This window comes from Peromyscus leucopus, unplaced genomic scaffold (assembly GCF_004664715.2).
Source record: "Peromyscus leucopus breed LL Stock unplaced genomic scaffold, UCI_PerLeu_2.1 scaffold_332, whole genome shotgun sequence".
Classification (NCBI taxonomy): domain Eukaryota; kingdom Metazoa; phylum Chordata; class Mammalia; order Rodentia; family Cricetidae; genus Peromyscus; species Peromyscus leucopus.
The window spans coordinates 471-16,000 of record NW_023505214.1 but is presented as its reverse complement, the minus strand read 5'-3'; the positions used below and the strand labels follow the sequence as shown (position 1 = coordinate 16,000).

General features: G+C 41.0%; 1 protein-coding gene across 1 annotated transcript; it reads right to left on the bottom strand.

Moving 5' to 3' along the window:
• Nucleotides 1-9,391: 9,391 nt before the first annotated feature.
• Nucleotides 9,392-14,598, bottom strand: LOC114696874 (heparan sulfate glucosamine 3-O-sulfotransferase 5). Its single transcript, XM_037201911.1, is given in 12 exon segments — nucleotides 9,392-9,462; nucleotides 9,465-9,560; nucleotides 9,563-9,621; nucleotides 9,623-9,671; nucleotides 9,674-9,706; nucleotides 9,709-9,874; nucleotides 9,876-9,961; nucleotides 9,964-9,990; nucleotides 9,993-10,016; nucleotides 10,019-10,177; nucleotides 10,180-10,316; nucleotides 14,194-14,598. Coding segments are annotated over 12 exon segments (1,014 nt in total). The 5' UTR covers nucleotides 14,301-14,598.
• Nucleotides 14,599-15,530: the final 932 nt, after the last annotated feature.

Below are 15,530 nucleotides of genomic sequence, written 5' to 3'. Positions count from 1 at the left end.
CAAATTGAATATGAATGAAGGTTTTTCCTAATCAATACTGGGGTATGGTTTATCTGTAGATCGCTGTCATTCTCTGGAGTCCCTGGTCTTAGGAACTGCCCACTTCATATCCACCATATTGTGTCTGGCACTTTCCAGGATAAGAGGCATTAACATGCAACAGAGGTAGAATTCAAGTATAATTAACAACAAAAATGAGCTCTAATTTCTATGCCATTAGTGAACTAAGACTTTCACTTGTAAAATTATAAAACAATGAATATTCAAAGCATTGATTTAATGGGATGATAATGGCAATTACTTTATTGTTTTGGTCATTGTTTTTGAAACTTACAATTTCAACACATGCCTAATTAAGTATAAAACTGAGTAGCTTAATAGGGAGAATTTAAGGACCCACCTAGGGCCAACAGTTCTAACATAAGTAGGTGTCGACATTTGCTGATTTACTAATATATATTACAAAGCATAGAGGACAGTGCCATTTGGTAGCTGACATAAGAGGGGCTTGAAGACTTGACTTTGAAGTTAGCCTTCAGTGCTTAGAATTTGCACCTTGCAATTTAAAGTGTAGTGGGCATTTTGGAGTCCAGCAAAATTCTGCACTGCATCTAACACTGGGGACCATGTCTGTCTGGTGAATTGGCCACCAAAGGCCAATTTCCATAAAGGATCTTAGAGTCTTTTGGCTGAGAACCCATTCCAGCAGAAGAAAGAAATAAGAAGATAAATTTAACACATCAGTAAAACTCACGTCATAATGAAATAGTGATTTATTCATTCAATCAATCATTGCTTATTGGACACCTATCAGTGTCTGAGTGTTACGTCCTGTCTATTGCCTGGATGTGTCTTCTGCTACAGCCTGGTGCTACTCTGAGAGGATTATGACTACTGACATGGAGTGAGCTTCTTTGTTGAGTCTTCTTAGGATGGCTGTGCTACAAAAAGAGAATATAAAACAAGGAAAGGTGGGTTTGTGGGTTCTCTCTCTCTCTCTCTCCGTGTGTGTGTGTGTGTGTGTGTGTGTGTCTTTTTCTCACTATATGTGTGTGCATGTGTACACGTGCAAATGATTATCTACCCCTCCATTGTAATATCTCTTTGGACATTTGGAAGCTGGTGTGTCAACAGCTAAAAAGTTTCCAGGGGGTTCTTGGGAATGTTTTGGAAGCCCATTGCAGGGGCTGGGCCTACATAGTTATGAACCAGACAAAGAGAGTAAAATACACTTAATGTAAATAAAGAATTTTTATTGTATATTTTACTATTTAAAAGAGTTTGAAAGAAAATTGGAAAGTAATTTTTTAGTGTAGCCACAAAGTACACAATAATTTGGCCCTTAATAAACTCCACCCAAAATAATGGCTTGTTAGGTTGCAGGTGTAGGCACAGGTACTATCACTGGGCATGTGTTCAGCTCTCCCACTGTAATTGTGAGCCTCACTTCAAGTACTTTTTTGTCTGGTAATATTTAGATCTTCAGTTAGAGTTCCCAAGGCTATTCCAGGATCCACAGGGAGCTATCATTCCACATTTTCAGAATTTAAAATTGTCAGTTTTTGTCCTGAATAGTTAAATACCATTTTAACATTAATGACAGAAGCTCAAACATGAAAGATAGAGACAATCACAGCAGATAACAACTGGCTTGTTTTTAAATATCATTGTGCTTTCAGAGAACTGATACAATTCAAGATGAAAACTTCTTCAGGTCAAGACAAATGTAATGTAAGAGTCACCAATGAGCCACTGTTAGGGAATTAATGAAATAACCAACAACACAACACACACACACCACACACACACAACACACACACACCCAAATGTGTCATCAATGATTGTGCCTTCCTAATGCACGTGGGTCAGCATCTTTGCAGCACATATCTATTCACTAGTGATATTTCTTGTATTATATGGATTGAAACTTTAGGCAAGCTGTGCTGTTTTCCTCTATTTATTTATTTGTTTGTTTGTTTGTTTTCAGATGCATAGTCTATGCTGGCCTTGAACTTGAGATTCTCCTGCATTAGCCTTCATAATGCTGGGATGACAGGAGCACACAACTCACTCTGGCTTGCAGGTTGTGTTCTGTTATCAAACTGTTTCCAGGCTGGTTGATATGGTTTTGAAATATTAATGAACTGAGTGTGTCTTTTCTTTTGCTTGTGCTCATAGTTTGGCTGGACAACAGCTTTGGAATTAGCATTTAAAAGTCAGCTGCGCAAATTTGACCCATTACCATTATCAGAAGAAAGTCTTGAATTAGCCCATAGTGAACTGTTACCATTAGCTTCTTTCAACAGGCTTTCAAAACAAATACATATGTCAGTAAGTGTTACCTGTAGATTAAATATGTGCCTACTCTAGCCTTAATGGTAATCATATTTTTGTGTGCACTCAATACATGTTAGTATTTAAAGTTGATTAAGTACAAGAAGTTGAAATGCATCCAGAAGAACAAGATTAAAAACAAAATTTAACAAAAGAATTTTGCCACTTGAATCCTTTTAAGAACTAGGTGGATATGTAATAAAAAGGACCAATTATAAAGCTTTTCTTGACAAGTGGTCCTGAACTGCAATTCTGGAGGATGCTTTCTGTTCCCATCCTCAACTTGCTTTTTGGTGCCTTTCCTATAACTGATAGGTCCTTCAGAAACTAGGAACATAGTAGATGATCAATAAGTGCTCTTTAATTCCATTAGCCTTAGGGGAGAGAATGTACTATGCTTCCTGCAGAACAGGTTTTCTGAGGCCTTTTGAGGTGGAACCTGGATAAATGGAACAGCACCAAGGCTCCTGGCCTTTGGGTACATCTGATATTCTAGATCGAGTCTGGAGTCCACAGATTTGAAAAGAGAAAGGATTTTTTATTTTTTGTCTTTTCAGCATTGAAAATAATACTTTTAAATGTATTTAAAAATATTGGGCTGGGGAGATTGTTCAATGGGTAGTGTACTTGCTGCACAAGCGTGAGGACTTGGGTCCAGATGCCCAGGACCCACATAAACATTGAAAGGTTATTGTGGTAAACCTATGATCTCTGTGTTGGGTGTGGTGGTTGAAAGAAATGACTCCTGGAGGTAGTGGCACTATTAGGAGGTGTGGCTTTGTTGGAGTGGATGCGGCCTTGTTGGAGGAAGTGTGTCACTGTGGGGTGGGCTTTGATCTCATATTGCTCAAGCCATACCCAGTATCTCAGTTCATTTCACATTGCCTGCAAAATGTAGAACTCTTAGCTCCATCTCCAGCACCATGTCTACCTGCACGCCATGTCCTGCAGTGATGACAATGGACTGAACCTCTGAAACTGTAAGTTAGTCCCATTGAAATGTTTTTTTTATAAGAGTTGCCCGTGGCCATGGTGTCTCTTCATAGCAATAGAAACCCTAACTAAGACACTTGGGTTGAAGGAGATAGGAAACTTGAAAGCAAGATGGCTTTCAAGTCAGCCTAGCAAATGGGTGGCTCTGGGTTCAAGGGAAAGTCCTGTCTCAATGTATAGGTGGAGAATGAGCACGAATTCACGCCGAGATAATTCTGGCCTCCAAATTGGGTACTTACATGTGGTCTCATACATTGGGAATATGAACACACATGTGCACACATATGTGCGCGCACACCACCACACAACACACACACAAACACAAAGGTTATATGAACAGTACTTGGCCACAGAATTCTGTGGCAGTTCCCCACTATAAACTATGTTTATAAACTTTGAGACTTAATTGAGAGGTCCATAAAGAAATAAAGTCTTTCTTTTTATTTTTACCACAGGACAATGTCTCTAGGAGGGTTCCTGTGTGCATTTAATAGGCCTGGCCAACATAGGAAGTGTTCAGGGTTCCTTTTTTTTTCTCTCTTCAGAACTGCTGTCTGCCATGTGTGGAGATGCCCTTGGGATCTGTGTCTGTGGCCTCATCAGTCGTTTATGACTGCAGAGCACAGACTGATGAACACAACCACATTTTACGAGCACTTCACTTTCCCTTATGGTCTGGGTCAGTTTCATATGGCCGCTATAACATATCACCACAGTTAGTGCCTGAGAATCACACAAACGTGTTATCTTATATTTCCCTAGGTTTGTAAGTTCAACACAGATCTCATTAGGCCGAAATCAAATTATTGTCTGAGCTGGGCTTCCTGTGTTGCCTAACCTGCTTGCTGTTGCCTTGACAACATTCCTACATTCTCTCCCTGCTGTCCTCCTCTGCCTGGATCTTTGATTCTCAAGAACGCTTTTGATTCTGTGAGGATGGCTGAGGGACTCTAGGACAGCAATCTCCATGTGAACCCTTTCCCAGCTTTCCTGCTTCTGCTAGACTCATTCATCCCTAAATTTTGCTCAGCTGTTTTCTTCATTCTGCTGTGCTCACATCCTGGAGAGACATACCATCTTCCAGCATGGCCTCCTTTGTGCCTTTTTGTGTCTTCCTCTTCCAAGCTGTTTCTTCTCCTAGAGCTTCTCAATTTGACTCACCCATTAACACTATGAACTCTGGTGGCCACACTGTCACCAGGGTGTGACCAGAAGGTTTTACTCTTAAAGAGCTGTATAAAACTACGATCAAGATCGGGTTCTCTCCTCTGACAAGCATCATACACGTTTTCTTTTTTGCCCTCCTGTTTTATATCTAAACTTCAGTGCTAATTGACGAAAGGGACAGGTAGTTTTGTCTGACCAGATTTGTTCTCTGATGTCGTGAATGGGAAGGAAGTACAAAGTTAAGGCATGTTCATTCATAATGTACATGGTCAGCTTATTCAAAAGACACCACTTGTCAATTTGCGTCCCCGTCCAGAGGCTGCTTGTGAGGACTAAGTCCTCTCACCACGGCTCTGGGAAAGTCGGCAGGCTAACGTGGCTCACAGACTGGTGATAGAACTCGCCTGGAAAGACCAAGCATGCTTACTTTGTGGGACTGGAAGGACTTGCCTTTTCAACCAAGCTGCTTCCAAGGACGACTGGTAACGGTCTGGGGCTTTCTATGGGACATGCACAGTGCTGTCCACTTTGCAAGGCTGCTTACGGCGTTTCTCATTATTATGAACTTGTGCTAGGATTCATAGAAGGGATGATTACATTTAATTGTATGCCAATTAAAAACTTGAAAATAGTGTGGCCGGAGAGGTGATTTAGCGGTTAAGAGCGCTTGCCATTCTTCCAGAGGACCCAGGTTCGGTTCCCAACACCCACATGGTGTCCTCACGTGCACCTGTAACTCTAGCTCACAGGGTCTGATACCTTCTGCTGACTTTTGAGGAAGCCAGGCATGCACATGGTGACACACACATTTATGAAGGCAAAATATGAAGGCAAAATTATGAAAGCAAAATAAAATTAAAAAAAAAACACTAAAAATGAAATGTAAAGGAACTATATGATGATTAGTAAGGCATCACTAATTAGAACATTATCAAAAGATCCTACTTGGCTACATTTCTTTTGCCCTAGCTATTAAAGAAAGGATTTACTAGTAAAAATGCATCAACAGACACAAGGAGATCTAAGTCTTTCTTAAGAAGACACAGTGGTTTGAAATACCTAAGTAATATCAATTTGAATTTTTTTTTTTTTACTACACTGCTGTATATCTTGACTCTTTGGGCAAGATCTGCTCTATATTATTTGAAACTATTCTGCATTTCTACCTCTCTATCTCATGTTGCTAAGACTTTGAGGTATTTTGTCGTTTTTAGGAGGGTGTTTCTGCAGTTTTCAATTTTGCTTTACACTGGAGACTCTTCTCCATAGTGAGAAAATAGCTGGCAAGTTGTGTAAAAAAAAAGAGTGCAAAAGATTCCAGCAGCAAGACACTAGGATCAAAATCCTGGCATGAGGCTGATGAAGGCAACCTGATTTAGCAAGTACCTAATGGGACAAATCAAAAGCTTGTCAGCAAGCTAGAATTTGACTGTACTTGGTCACTACCCTCGATTGAAGTGTCTAAGTGTCTCTGATTCTCTTGTGCTTCTCCTCTAGGATGATCCTGGTATCATGTTAAACACCCTGGGCCATGTTCCCAGAAGGTTACATTGGCCTTATGAGTAACACACTGCCTGGCAAATGACCATTCTTCATAGTCCATCAACATAAATTCAGTAAATGTAAGGTCATACATGATTATGAGGGATCTATAACCCTTTGAGTAAACATTGTTAAGTGTGGATTAAAGTATCTTAGACATCTCTTGTATTGTGTGGCACTTAGTGAGAACTTTCAGTCCTTGAATCAAGTATGGCTTTATGTGTGGTGATTTTAGGTGGGCGAGGAATCGACTTGGGATTTTAAGATGTCCATCTTCAGGTCTGGGCACCTCCTGCTCTCTCTCTACCTTGGGTTCTATGTATAATTATAAATTGAAATTTCCTTTGGTTCCAAAATGGTGCTCCAACTTTACGATCCATTGGAAATGTTATCATTGCTAAACTCCCATTCTGTTCCAGCTGCAACTATGACAAAGCTATGCAATGCCGCCAAGGCTCTGGGAGAAATGCAAGGTGTTCATGCTGGAAAAGCAATCACTCATTAAAGAAGAGCTCTAGTGGAGTGACCGTAATGAGCTGTGGATTTTTCTAGTCACCTGCTCCCTGTCTGATGATAACAGGACACCTTTTTCTAAACAGGGGGCCTTCCAGTCCGCAGTGGAAGTTTGCTCTTAAGTCACATTTCTTTACTTCTCTACCTGGCTTACTTGGTACTGCTGTGATTGGCTTTTCCAGTGAAATGAAGCATACTATCCCCAAGTTCTGCCATCTGAGGCCCCGGCTCTGAAAGCTTTGAATTAACTCATTCACAAAGTGCAGCAACTGGAAATCATGACGCTTTGGTTTCCTGAACTTGTTGAGCTAAAACTGAAAGCATAAAGGTTGGCTGAAGTCAAATGGAATCTTAGACTAAAGTCTGATTATTCCACGTGAAGCATTTTAAACCTCCTTTAGGAGAAAAGTCTGTTTGCTTGTTTGTTTGTTTGTTTGTTTGTTTTTTCAGATCAAGTACAGCATGCATCTGATCATTGACTCCTGAATGTTAGAACATCACTAAGAGTACATTTCTAATTTCTCATGGCATAATTAGTAAGAATTTGAGGTGATAGATATGTTAATTAGCTTAGTTTGATCATTTTTCATGGCACTACAAAATCACATTATGTTTCATATGTCCTAATATAACTCACCAAAGTTTGCCCAATATATGATGATGAGAAACAAATAAAAAAGAAAAATATATAATGGAACACATTAGTATTGAGGCATTTTCAAATCATTGGCTGAGGCTTAATCTTAGAAATACCAGTGTTCCCATGGGGTATAATTCAATAGTTACTGGTACAGTCATATTATTGGTATGGTGCTCTTGTAGTACCTGTGTGAGATTAATACTAATCCAGTGATTATGTCTTGGAAGGTAAGATTCAGAGAGCATGCTCGGATGGTTGCTGAGAGTTGAGACACCAGAAGAATGAAGCAGGGTTGTGTATTGGCTTCTTTCCTGCCTTGGAGAGAAGTGACTGACATTTAGACTCAGACATTGCTTCCAAAGTCATTCACTGCACAGTGAGGACCTGCTGGCCTGCCAGTGTCCTGCTGGGGGATGAGTGTCTGGTAACTCAGACAGAAGAGGTGATGGCCAAGTTGTGGCTGGAGAGACCATCCACACTGATATTGGTAAAGAAAGGGCTATTTATTTAGGAAAGATGACCATCGAATCACCAGACAGGAGAAAGTTGAGAAAACAGACCCTCATGACAAAGAGGAAATCACTGTGATTCTCTATGCAGCCTAGTGTTCAGTCAGGGCTTCTCAACATTTCCCTTGCTAAGCATCTACAGTTGCAGATGAACATTGCTGGTGTTGTAATAACTCTTTCTCCCCTTTTCTGAATGGCATTCAGGCCAGAGTCTCTGATGTTCTGAAGGCACCCAATTTAGTGCTACATTCTCTTGGGCGGGAATGTGGGTATCTGTCTGTTTATGGCAGGCAATGCTGGTGCGATTTGATCTCATAGCTGAGCAGATGAAGAATTTTCTGTCAAAGAGAGTTCTGGAACCATTATTGCATCTGTCCAGCACCAGCAGGCTCTCAGTACAGCGATCACACATGTGTTCTAATCTTATTTTATTTTATTTCCTGGTATGACTGTGATTAGAGGTTCAAAGACAATTGTGAGTCTTCTGTGGTGCTTCCCTTTCTCCTTTCTCTCTGGCACAGCGGCCGTGGGAATTCTATTAATTACCTGAGTTAGAACAGCACTGGAGTTCTCTGACGTGGCTGTCTTCCTTGATTTCCAGAAGGGTGAGACGTTTGTAGAGTGTCCAACCTCCCTTTAAAGTACACTTTCTCAGGGCTTGGAATCTTATGGTGAAGTGAAGCTCTCCACATTCTCCTAAAGGACACAGCTTCTACTCTGGAGGCCAACAGGGGTGTACCACAGCGCGCGGCTCGCGCAACAACACACACCACACACAACACACACACACACACACAGAGCTTCCACGATGAAGGCAGTGGGGGGTGCACACAGTAAAAGGAGTTTTTAAGAAAAGTTGCACATAGTGTTATTTTAAATCCCATTCCATTTAAATACACAATAATTTAATTTTCACAATAAATTAAATAGCCATATTCAGTTTACAAAATAGAATTACTTAGTGTGAAACTGATATTTACATCATTTACAGTATGTACAGGACATTTCTCTTTGCTGACATACACGTGGAAGTGAAAGGACTGGACTTGCCGGCACGTGATTGACATGCTACAGATGATACATGGTCCATACAAGGAAACAAGAGTGCAAAATCACCATAGGAACTTTGGAACAACGTCCATTTTATGAGATACAGACAGTCTTTTAAATAAAAAAGAAAATAGTGTATTCTGTTTCATGGCACAATCCAGTATCTGGATTAAAAGCCAGCTTCACTTAGGACAAAACAAACAACAAAAACAAAAACAAAACAGAAATGCAAAACATAAACTGAACCGTCTACTTCCTGAAGCTTTGTAGCCACTGGTACATTTTTCAACTATTCATTTTTGGCTTAACCTATGAAAACGGCGGGTGCACGTTCCGAATCAAAGGAAGACTAACTCTTGAGAATATCTGAAGTCACTTTCCCCAGTCCCACCACCCTCTTCTCATTTGTCAATAGCTTAAAAGATGCAACTATGCAGGCAGCCACTTAGTAATTTATTTTATTTTTTGTAAAGTTTCAGTAGAAATTAAAAAGAATTGATCTTATATTTGGTCAACACTGCATATGTACAAGTATTCATGGAGAAATGAACTGGGGAGCTGCGTCTGGGAAAGTGCGTATTTTAATTGAGAGGAGATGCCATGTGTCTCCAGGTACAACACATGTGTTGTACAATGTGATATTTTAGGGCCAGTTCAATGTCCTCACAGTGATTGGTAAAATTTTTTGATTAAAAGGATGAAAGAATTTGCGCATTTGGTAATGACGGAGGGGTCTACCTCTGGATGGATGCGCCCCTTGCTGCCCGCCAGGCACTTATTAAAGATAATGTTAAATCGCAAACAGTAAAACCTCTGGTAGCATTGAAATATAAATTGTACTGACTTATCCTCGGAGGAAGGTTAAGAACTTCTCACGAGCTGTAGTTCAGGCAGAGGCTCGGTGATGAGGCGGTCTCCGTCACGACGTGGAACTGTTCAATCGGAAAATACTTGAGCAGCGCTCTAGATGTTTGGTGTAGATGCTGGTCCTAACCGCTTTGTATTTTGTGTTCACCTCGCAGGTGTTAGGGTCTATGGCTAGCTTTTCGAACTTATAGTATGTTTTGTTTTTCCTTTCCTTCCCCTCTAGCACCTGAGTGTAATCAGAAATCGCTCGTGTGGTCGGCTTCCCTGACAATGATCAACAGCTTGATAGATGAGTTCATTTTGTAAATCCTTTCTGGAACCTCTTTCGTGATGAAATAGGCCGGCTCTTTTCAATTGTGATTTGCTGAGGGTAGGAAAAGGCATCTTTTTCCTGTACCATCAATGCCTTTAGCATAGTTCTCATCATTGTCGAAGAAGTGGATCTCTTGAGAAGCTTTGACCACTGCAGGATGGAGGTTCAGCATCTCTAGCAGGGCCCTGGTGCCCCCTTTCCGCACCCCCATGATAATGGCTTTGGGGAGCTGCTGTACCAGGTCATGGAGCGAACCTGCTCCTTGGAAGTGTTGCCTTTCCGGAACTCATGCAGCAGACCTCTCTTAAACTGTAGAGCCCGGAGTGGGAACTCAGCCTGACTGTGGGCGCCACCAAATCGGCTTTCAACAGGGCAAATGGGCTGGAGCCTGAAAGAAAAGAGAGACATTGTAAAAAACTCATTGCCGCTTAACTTACTGTTTTGCATCTGCACCCAGACTCAGAGTCTACATGCATAAATAAAGCCACTGGGTCCCAGGCTGCTGCAATCCGTAATGAACATATGTTTGGGAAATTTTATGTTAAGCAACCCTGTATTCAGTGGAGCACACATAATTGATGGGATTTTTTTTATTAGTGCTCCTTAAAATTTTTATTCACCAAGCACTTAATTGACTACGGCGTGTACTTATGCTCACAGTACAGGATAGACAAGTGACACCTGCCATACTAATAGCTTTTTAACAGCTCACCAGTTAAAATCATTTAGAAAATCGGGAAGGCAGAAGATTATCATCTTTAGCTAGGGTGCTGAAGGCAAAAGAGGAGACCATTTACTTCAGGCATTGGGTGCTATTGTTTCTTTCTCTCCTTTTTTCCCCTTCTCCTTTGGCAGTCTAGCCCCATTCACATGGCAGTTTAGCCTTCTTGAGATATAATCTGAGACGGGGGCTCCAATCCCTGCCCTTAGCTCTTTGAATCACCATCATGCAGAACTCCAGTCTTGGTCCTTGCTGAACTTTTTATTCTGTAAGAATTTCTGCCCTGTGGCCTTGGGGACAGGTAGAGAGTGCTCTACTTAAGATTCTCTTTCCATTTCTATCTAAAAAGGTCAAGAGTATGCTTTCATTTTGCTGATTTTAGGAACAATCTCAAGCATCAATGTTCTGCATATGACCCACCACACCTGAGACCAGAAATCTGAAAGAAAGACTTTGATGGGGCCATAAATCCCAGATTCTCATCATCATACAATTTAAGTCAGGAACTAGAATTTATAAGATAAGGAATGCAATGGACAGAGCCAGGAAGAATGGACAACTATTTATACTTTTCTGAGAGAGAAAGATGTGGTAATAGCCACAATGATATCAGAAAAAAGTGACTAATATATATATGTATGTATATAGTTAGAAAATTGTGTTACTTTTGTACATAATCTGATGATAAACTGAAAATTCACTGTAATTAATGAGTCAACTAGGTTGACTTAGGAAGTCCTTTCAGGTTTCTTGGTCAAAGTGGATAATACTAATCAAATGGCTATTAAATTATTCCTTCCAGATGAATTTTCCTGTGACTCCAGCAACTTGCAGCCTCTCTCCTTCTCTGTGGCAATGAGACAGTCTCTTGCTTCTCCAAGAGGCCATTGTATCTTCAAGCCATGCTCAACTGACTTTGTTGAACTTAGGGGGATGGTGTTGAATTTGCTCTGTTAATCTAGGTCTCTATTAATTTTAGAGTCTTTATTAATTTTTGTAACATTTATTCTGTGATTCTTGAAACAACTCACACTCATTTCAGAAAGTTGAAAACAATGGAAATCTATTGTAAAAACAGGGCTTACCACTGTTTTTGCTGTGATAAAACACCCATGGCCAAAGGCAAACTTGGGAGGAAAGGATTTATTTCAGCTTACAGTCCCATATCACAGTCCTTTCCATCATGGAAGGAAATCAGGGTGGGAGCCCATGGCAGGACCTTGGAGGCAGGCACTAAAGCAGAAGCCTTGGAGGAAAGCAGCTCACTGGCTTGCACTCATGGCTTGCTCACTCTGCTTTCTTAGGACCAGCTGCCGAGGGGTGGCGCTGTCCCACAATGGGCTGGGTCCTCCACATCAATCATCAATCAAGAAAACGAACTATAGGCTTGCCTACCGGCAAATCTGATGGAGGCATTTTCTCAGTTGAGAGTCCCTCATCCCAATGGAGTTTAGCTTGTGTCAAGTTGACAAAACAAAAGAAAGCAAATGAACCAGGACAACTACAGTTAAAAATTTAGGAGAGTGTGAATTGATAAATTTTTGGGATTATTATGCTAAGATTCTAATTGGATGTTACAAAGTTGTCAACAGATACCTAGTTAAAAGTGTTTTTGATTATGCCACCCATGAAGATATTATACATTATCCTTTTTGCCTACTTGGGTTCTGTCTTTGGAGCTAGCCCTAATTCACTGAGGTATTCATTGACAGATTTATCTCCTAGGCATGTAGAATGGTGCTAGTACTGTTTCTGTGGGACGGCAGCAATGTCTCTCAAGTGTTTTCCTGTAAGATTTCATTCTCTTGCCCGACCCTGGGTGAAAATGTCGACAAGGGCATCTCTAGAAGTGACTGTGCCAGGATGGAATTCCCTCTGTCTGGAAAGGGCTGCCTTCCTTCTGAACTTCCTCCTTCTCCCTACTTCCTACCCTGGAAGATTAAACTCTACAGGACAATTGCTTTGTGGACTCCCCAAGTCAAGAGTACATGTAACACTAGGAGAAAATGTCCCACTGCCCTTCTTCCAAAGAGCAGTTCTAAGACTGCTAGACCCCAAATAGAATTTTAGCATTGGAAGAGACAAGGGAAGTAACCTCAGGCTTCCACCAAGAAAGCAGTCTCCAGTTACTAAGGGTAAGCCTAAAGAAGCATGTGTCATCTTCAGACATAGTCTGTTCAAATCTTAAGCAAGGGATTGTGAGAAAGGCCACCAAACGATGGAATTTCTTATACAAGCCCTCCCACCAATGAACTGAGAACACTAAAGATGGGAACTGCTATCAGCTGATTAATAAATGTGTTCATAACTATAAGACCATTTGCTCAATAAAATGTCAATGATTGGCAACTGAAGGTGTTGGGAAGACTTCATATGAAAGTTCTGTTATTGACATAGGTCAAATGTTGTTACCTCAAGGCTTTTTACTATTAAATGGCATGTCAAGAGTAAGCATTGGAATGTCAGCACTGAGTGATAAGCTCTCAGCTACGCCAGTCACAGTTACAAAGTGGGAGGAATTTTAAACTGAGAAACATCAAAGGGGGATTAATGTTTCCCAGTTAAGATGGACACTGGCTGAAGCAAAGCAAAGGCCATTGCTGTCTTGTAAAACATTGGAACGATAGGATACTGAGAAGAAAACGCATGCTATTTTCACTTCAAAACGTGGATGCATTTTCATCAACTTTGGGGACTAAATCCAGTCTGTCACCACAGGAATTGGTTTAAAAATAGCAGCTCCTTATTTCGGAAATTAAGTCCTCAGTATTTACCTGTCACCCCAACTATGGAACTATTAAGGTACATCTTAGGGACACTCAACTGTCATGACAGGGACTCTAGCAGCGCCCAGCACCTCTCAACAGTTTGTCTATTAAAAGCCAAACCCCAACTCTGTAATTTCCTCTTCATGGGTTTTCCAGTGCCTTCTGGGCAATCATTCTGTATGACAGCATCCTTGTCTGGTACCCGAAAGCCAGAGCTAATTAACAGAGTTAAAAATCCATGCCTGTAGCCATCTTTCCAGGGCAGGGGACTGTAAACTCGATGAGCTTCTTTACTGGTGCATACATAATTGTTCACGCATCAATTTCAAAACGAAGAGACATAGTCCTATCTCTACCGTGCCTTAATGGCTGAAGGTCAGCACCAGATACACACAGGTCATATTGGGTTCTAGTCAGTGACAGCATTATTTATCTATCTATCTATCTATCTATCTATCTATCTATCTATCTATCTATTTATTTATTTATATTTTATTCATTTATTTTTAAGTACTCAGCTTTATGCCTTCTCTGAGAACAAGTGTCAGCGCTCACAGAATACAGATGGATTTGGATGAAGCATCTTGATTTGAGCTGTGTGGAACTTGTACCTTTGAGGTCCTAATGAGTCAAAATCAACAGCACAGCCAAGTGTGTTTCTTGAGAGTCTTGAGGGACAAAATAACAAATGTATCAACTTAAAGTTATAGCCCAAGGAAGGTCACATCAGGGGATATGTAAGATTACATGAGTAGAGCGTAGACTTAACCACCTACCTATCCAAGCTCCCAACTCTGGCAACTAGATACAGCAGGCTCCCAACGGCAAGGCTTCCCAGCACCAGGAGCTTCTGTCTCAGCCACACCTGCTGTTTGAATAGCATGGCCCTCCATCAACCTTCAGGACTGCCACGGCCTGAGAGCAGAGAGAAGGCACCTGTCAGCAGTTGTCATAACACCAGCCAGAGGTGGAGACAGGGGATTAAGCAACAAAGAGATCAAACACCAACATTGGCAGGTTTCACAGTGTAATTGATTTTAGCCAAACTTACCTCTTTAAAAAAAAAAAAAAAAAACTGGCCCATGCTATATGATCAACTATTAATTCTGTGGGAGAATTATGCAGATTTGGTCAGTCTTCAAGAATTTCTGAAGTGCATAAACACACACACACACACACACACACACACACACACACACACAGACACAGGCAGATAGAGTGTAGGTCATCCAAAGAATATTGAAAAAAATGAGCAGCCTGAGCTTTATCAGTAAAGCAACAAATTGATAAGCTGCAGTTAGAATAACAGGATGAATGCTGAACTTCTGGCTTACTGGTCATTTTGGGCATAACAGTAGCATCCTTAGCTCATACCTTTTTGCTTGGCTTTGGTTGTGAACGGAGCAAAAGGGTGGGACTCAAAGTGACTGCTTCCTGCGTTCATCAGTGGTGAGTGTCCAGCCTGCCTGCATTTGAAGACACTGGCTCCAAGGAGCTTTCTGATTGCCTTCCTGTCTCCTCCCAGTCCAGGATGCCGGAAACACACTTTGACTAAGTGGTCCTACTGTGTGGCCTCCCAAAGATCCCAGGGGAATGGAATAGGCTGGGTTGCATCAGGCTTGTTTTTACCTCACCAAAGATGTTTACCTGGAAGATTTGTTCTCTCATACATGAGAAGTGTAGTGTAGTAAGGCTTTACTTGCACCGTTATTACATTCTGGATATATATATATATATATATATATAATATATATAATATATATTACTCCCAATTCAGATTCCTTATTGAAAATAAATCTAATCCCCTTTCAAGATATGATTTTTTGCTTCTTATTGAAACTTAAAATAGTAACCTGAGAAAATGGAAGGAGAGCTCTGGCTGGAAAAGATCTCTCTGCAAAGGTATCTTCACCGTCTGTTATGTGAAGATTCCTGCCATACAGAAGGAGAAGGCTGGGGTTGTCAGGCCGGCCTCTACTTCCATTTACCAAGAGACTGCTGAGTGCCAATAGCATTTTCTACTATTAGAGCAGGTACACAGAGATTTCAAAAATGTTCCAAAAGACTTTCAGTCCTTCGGCAACTGATCATGTGATTAGAGAATCGGTGGAAT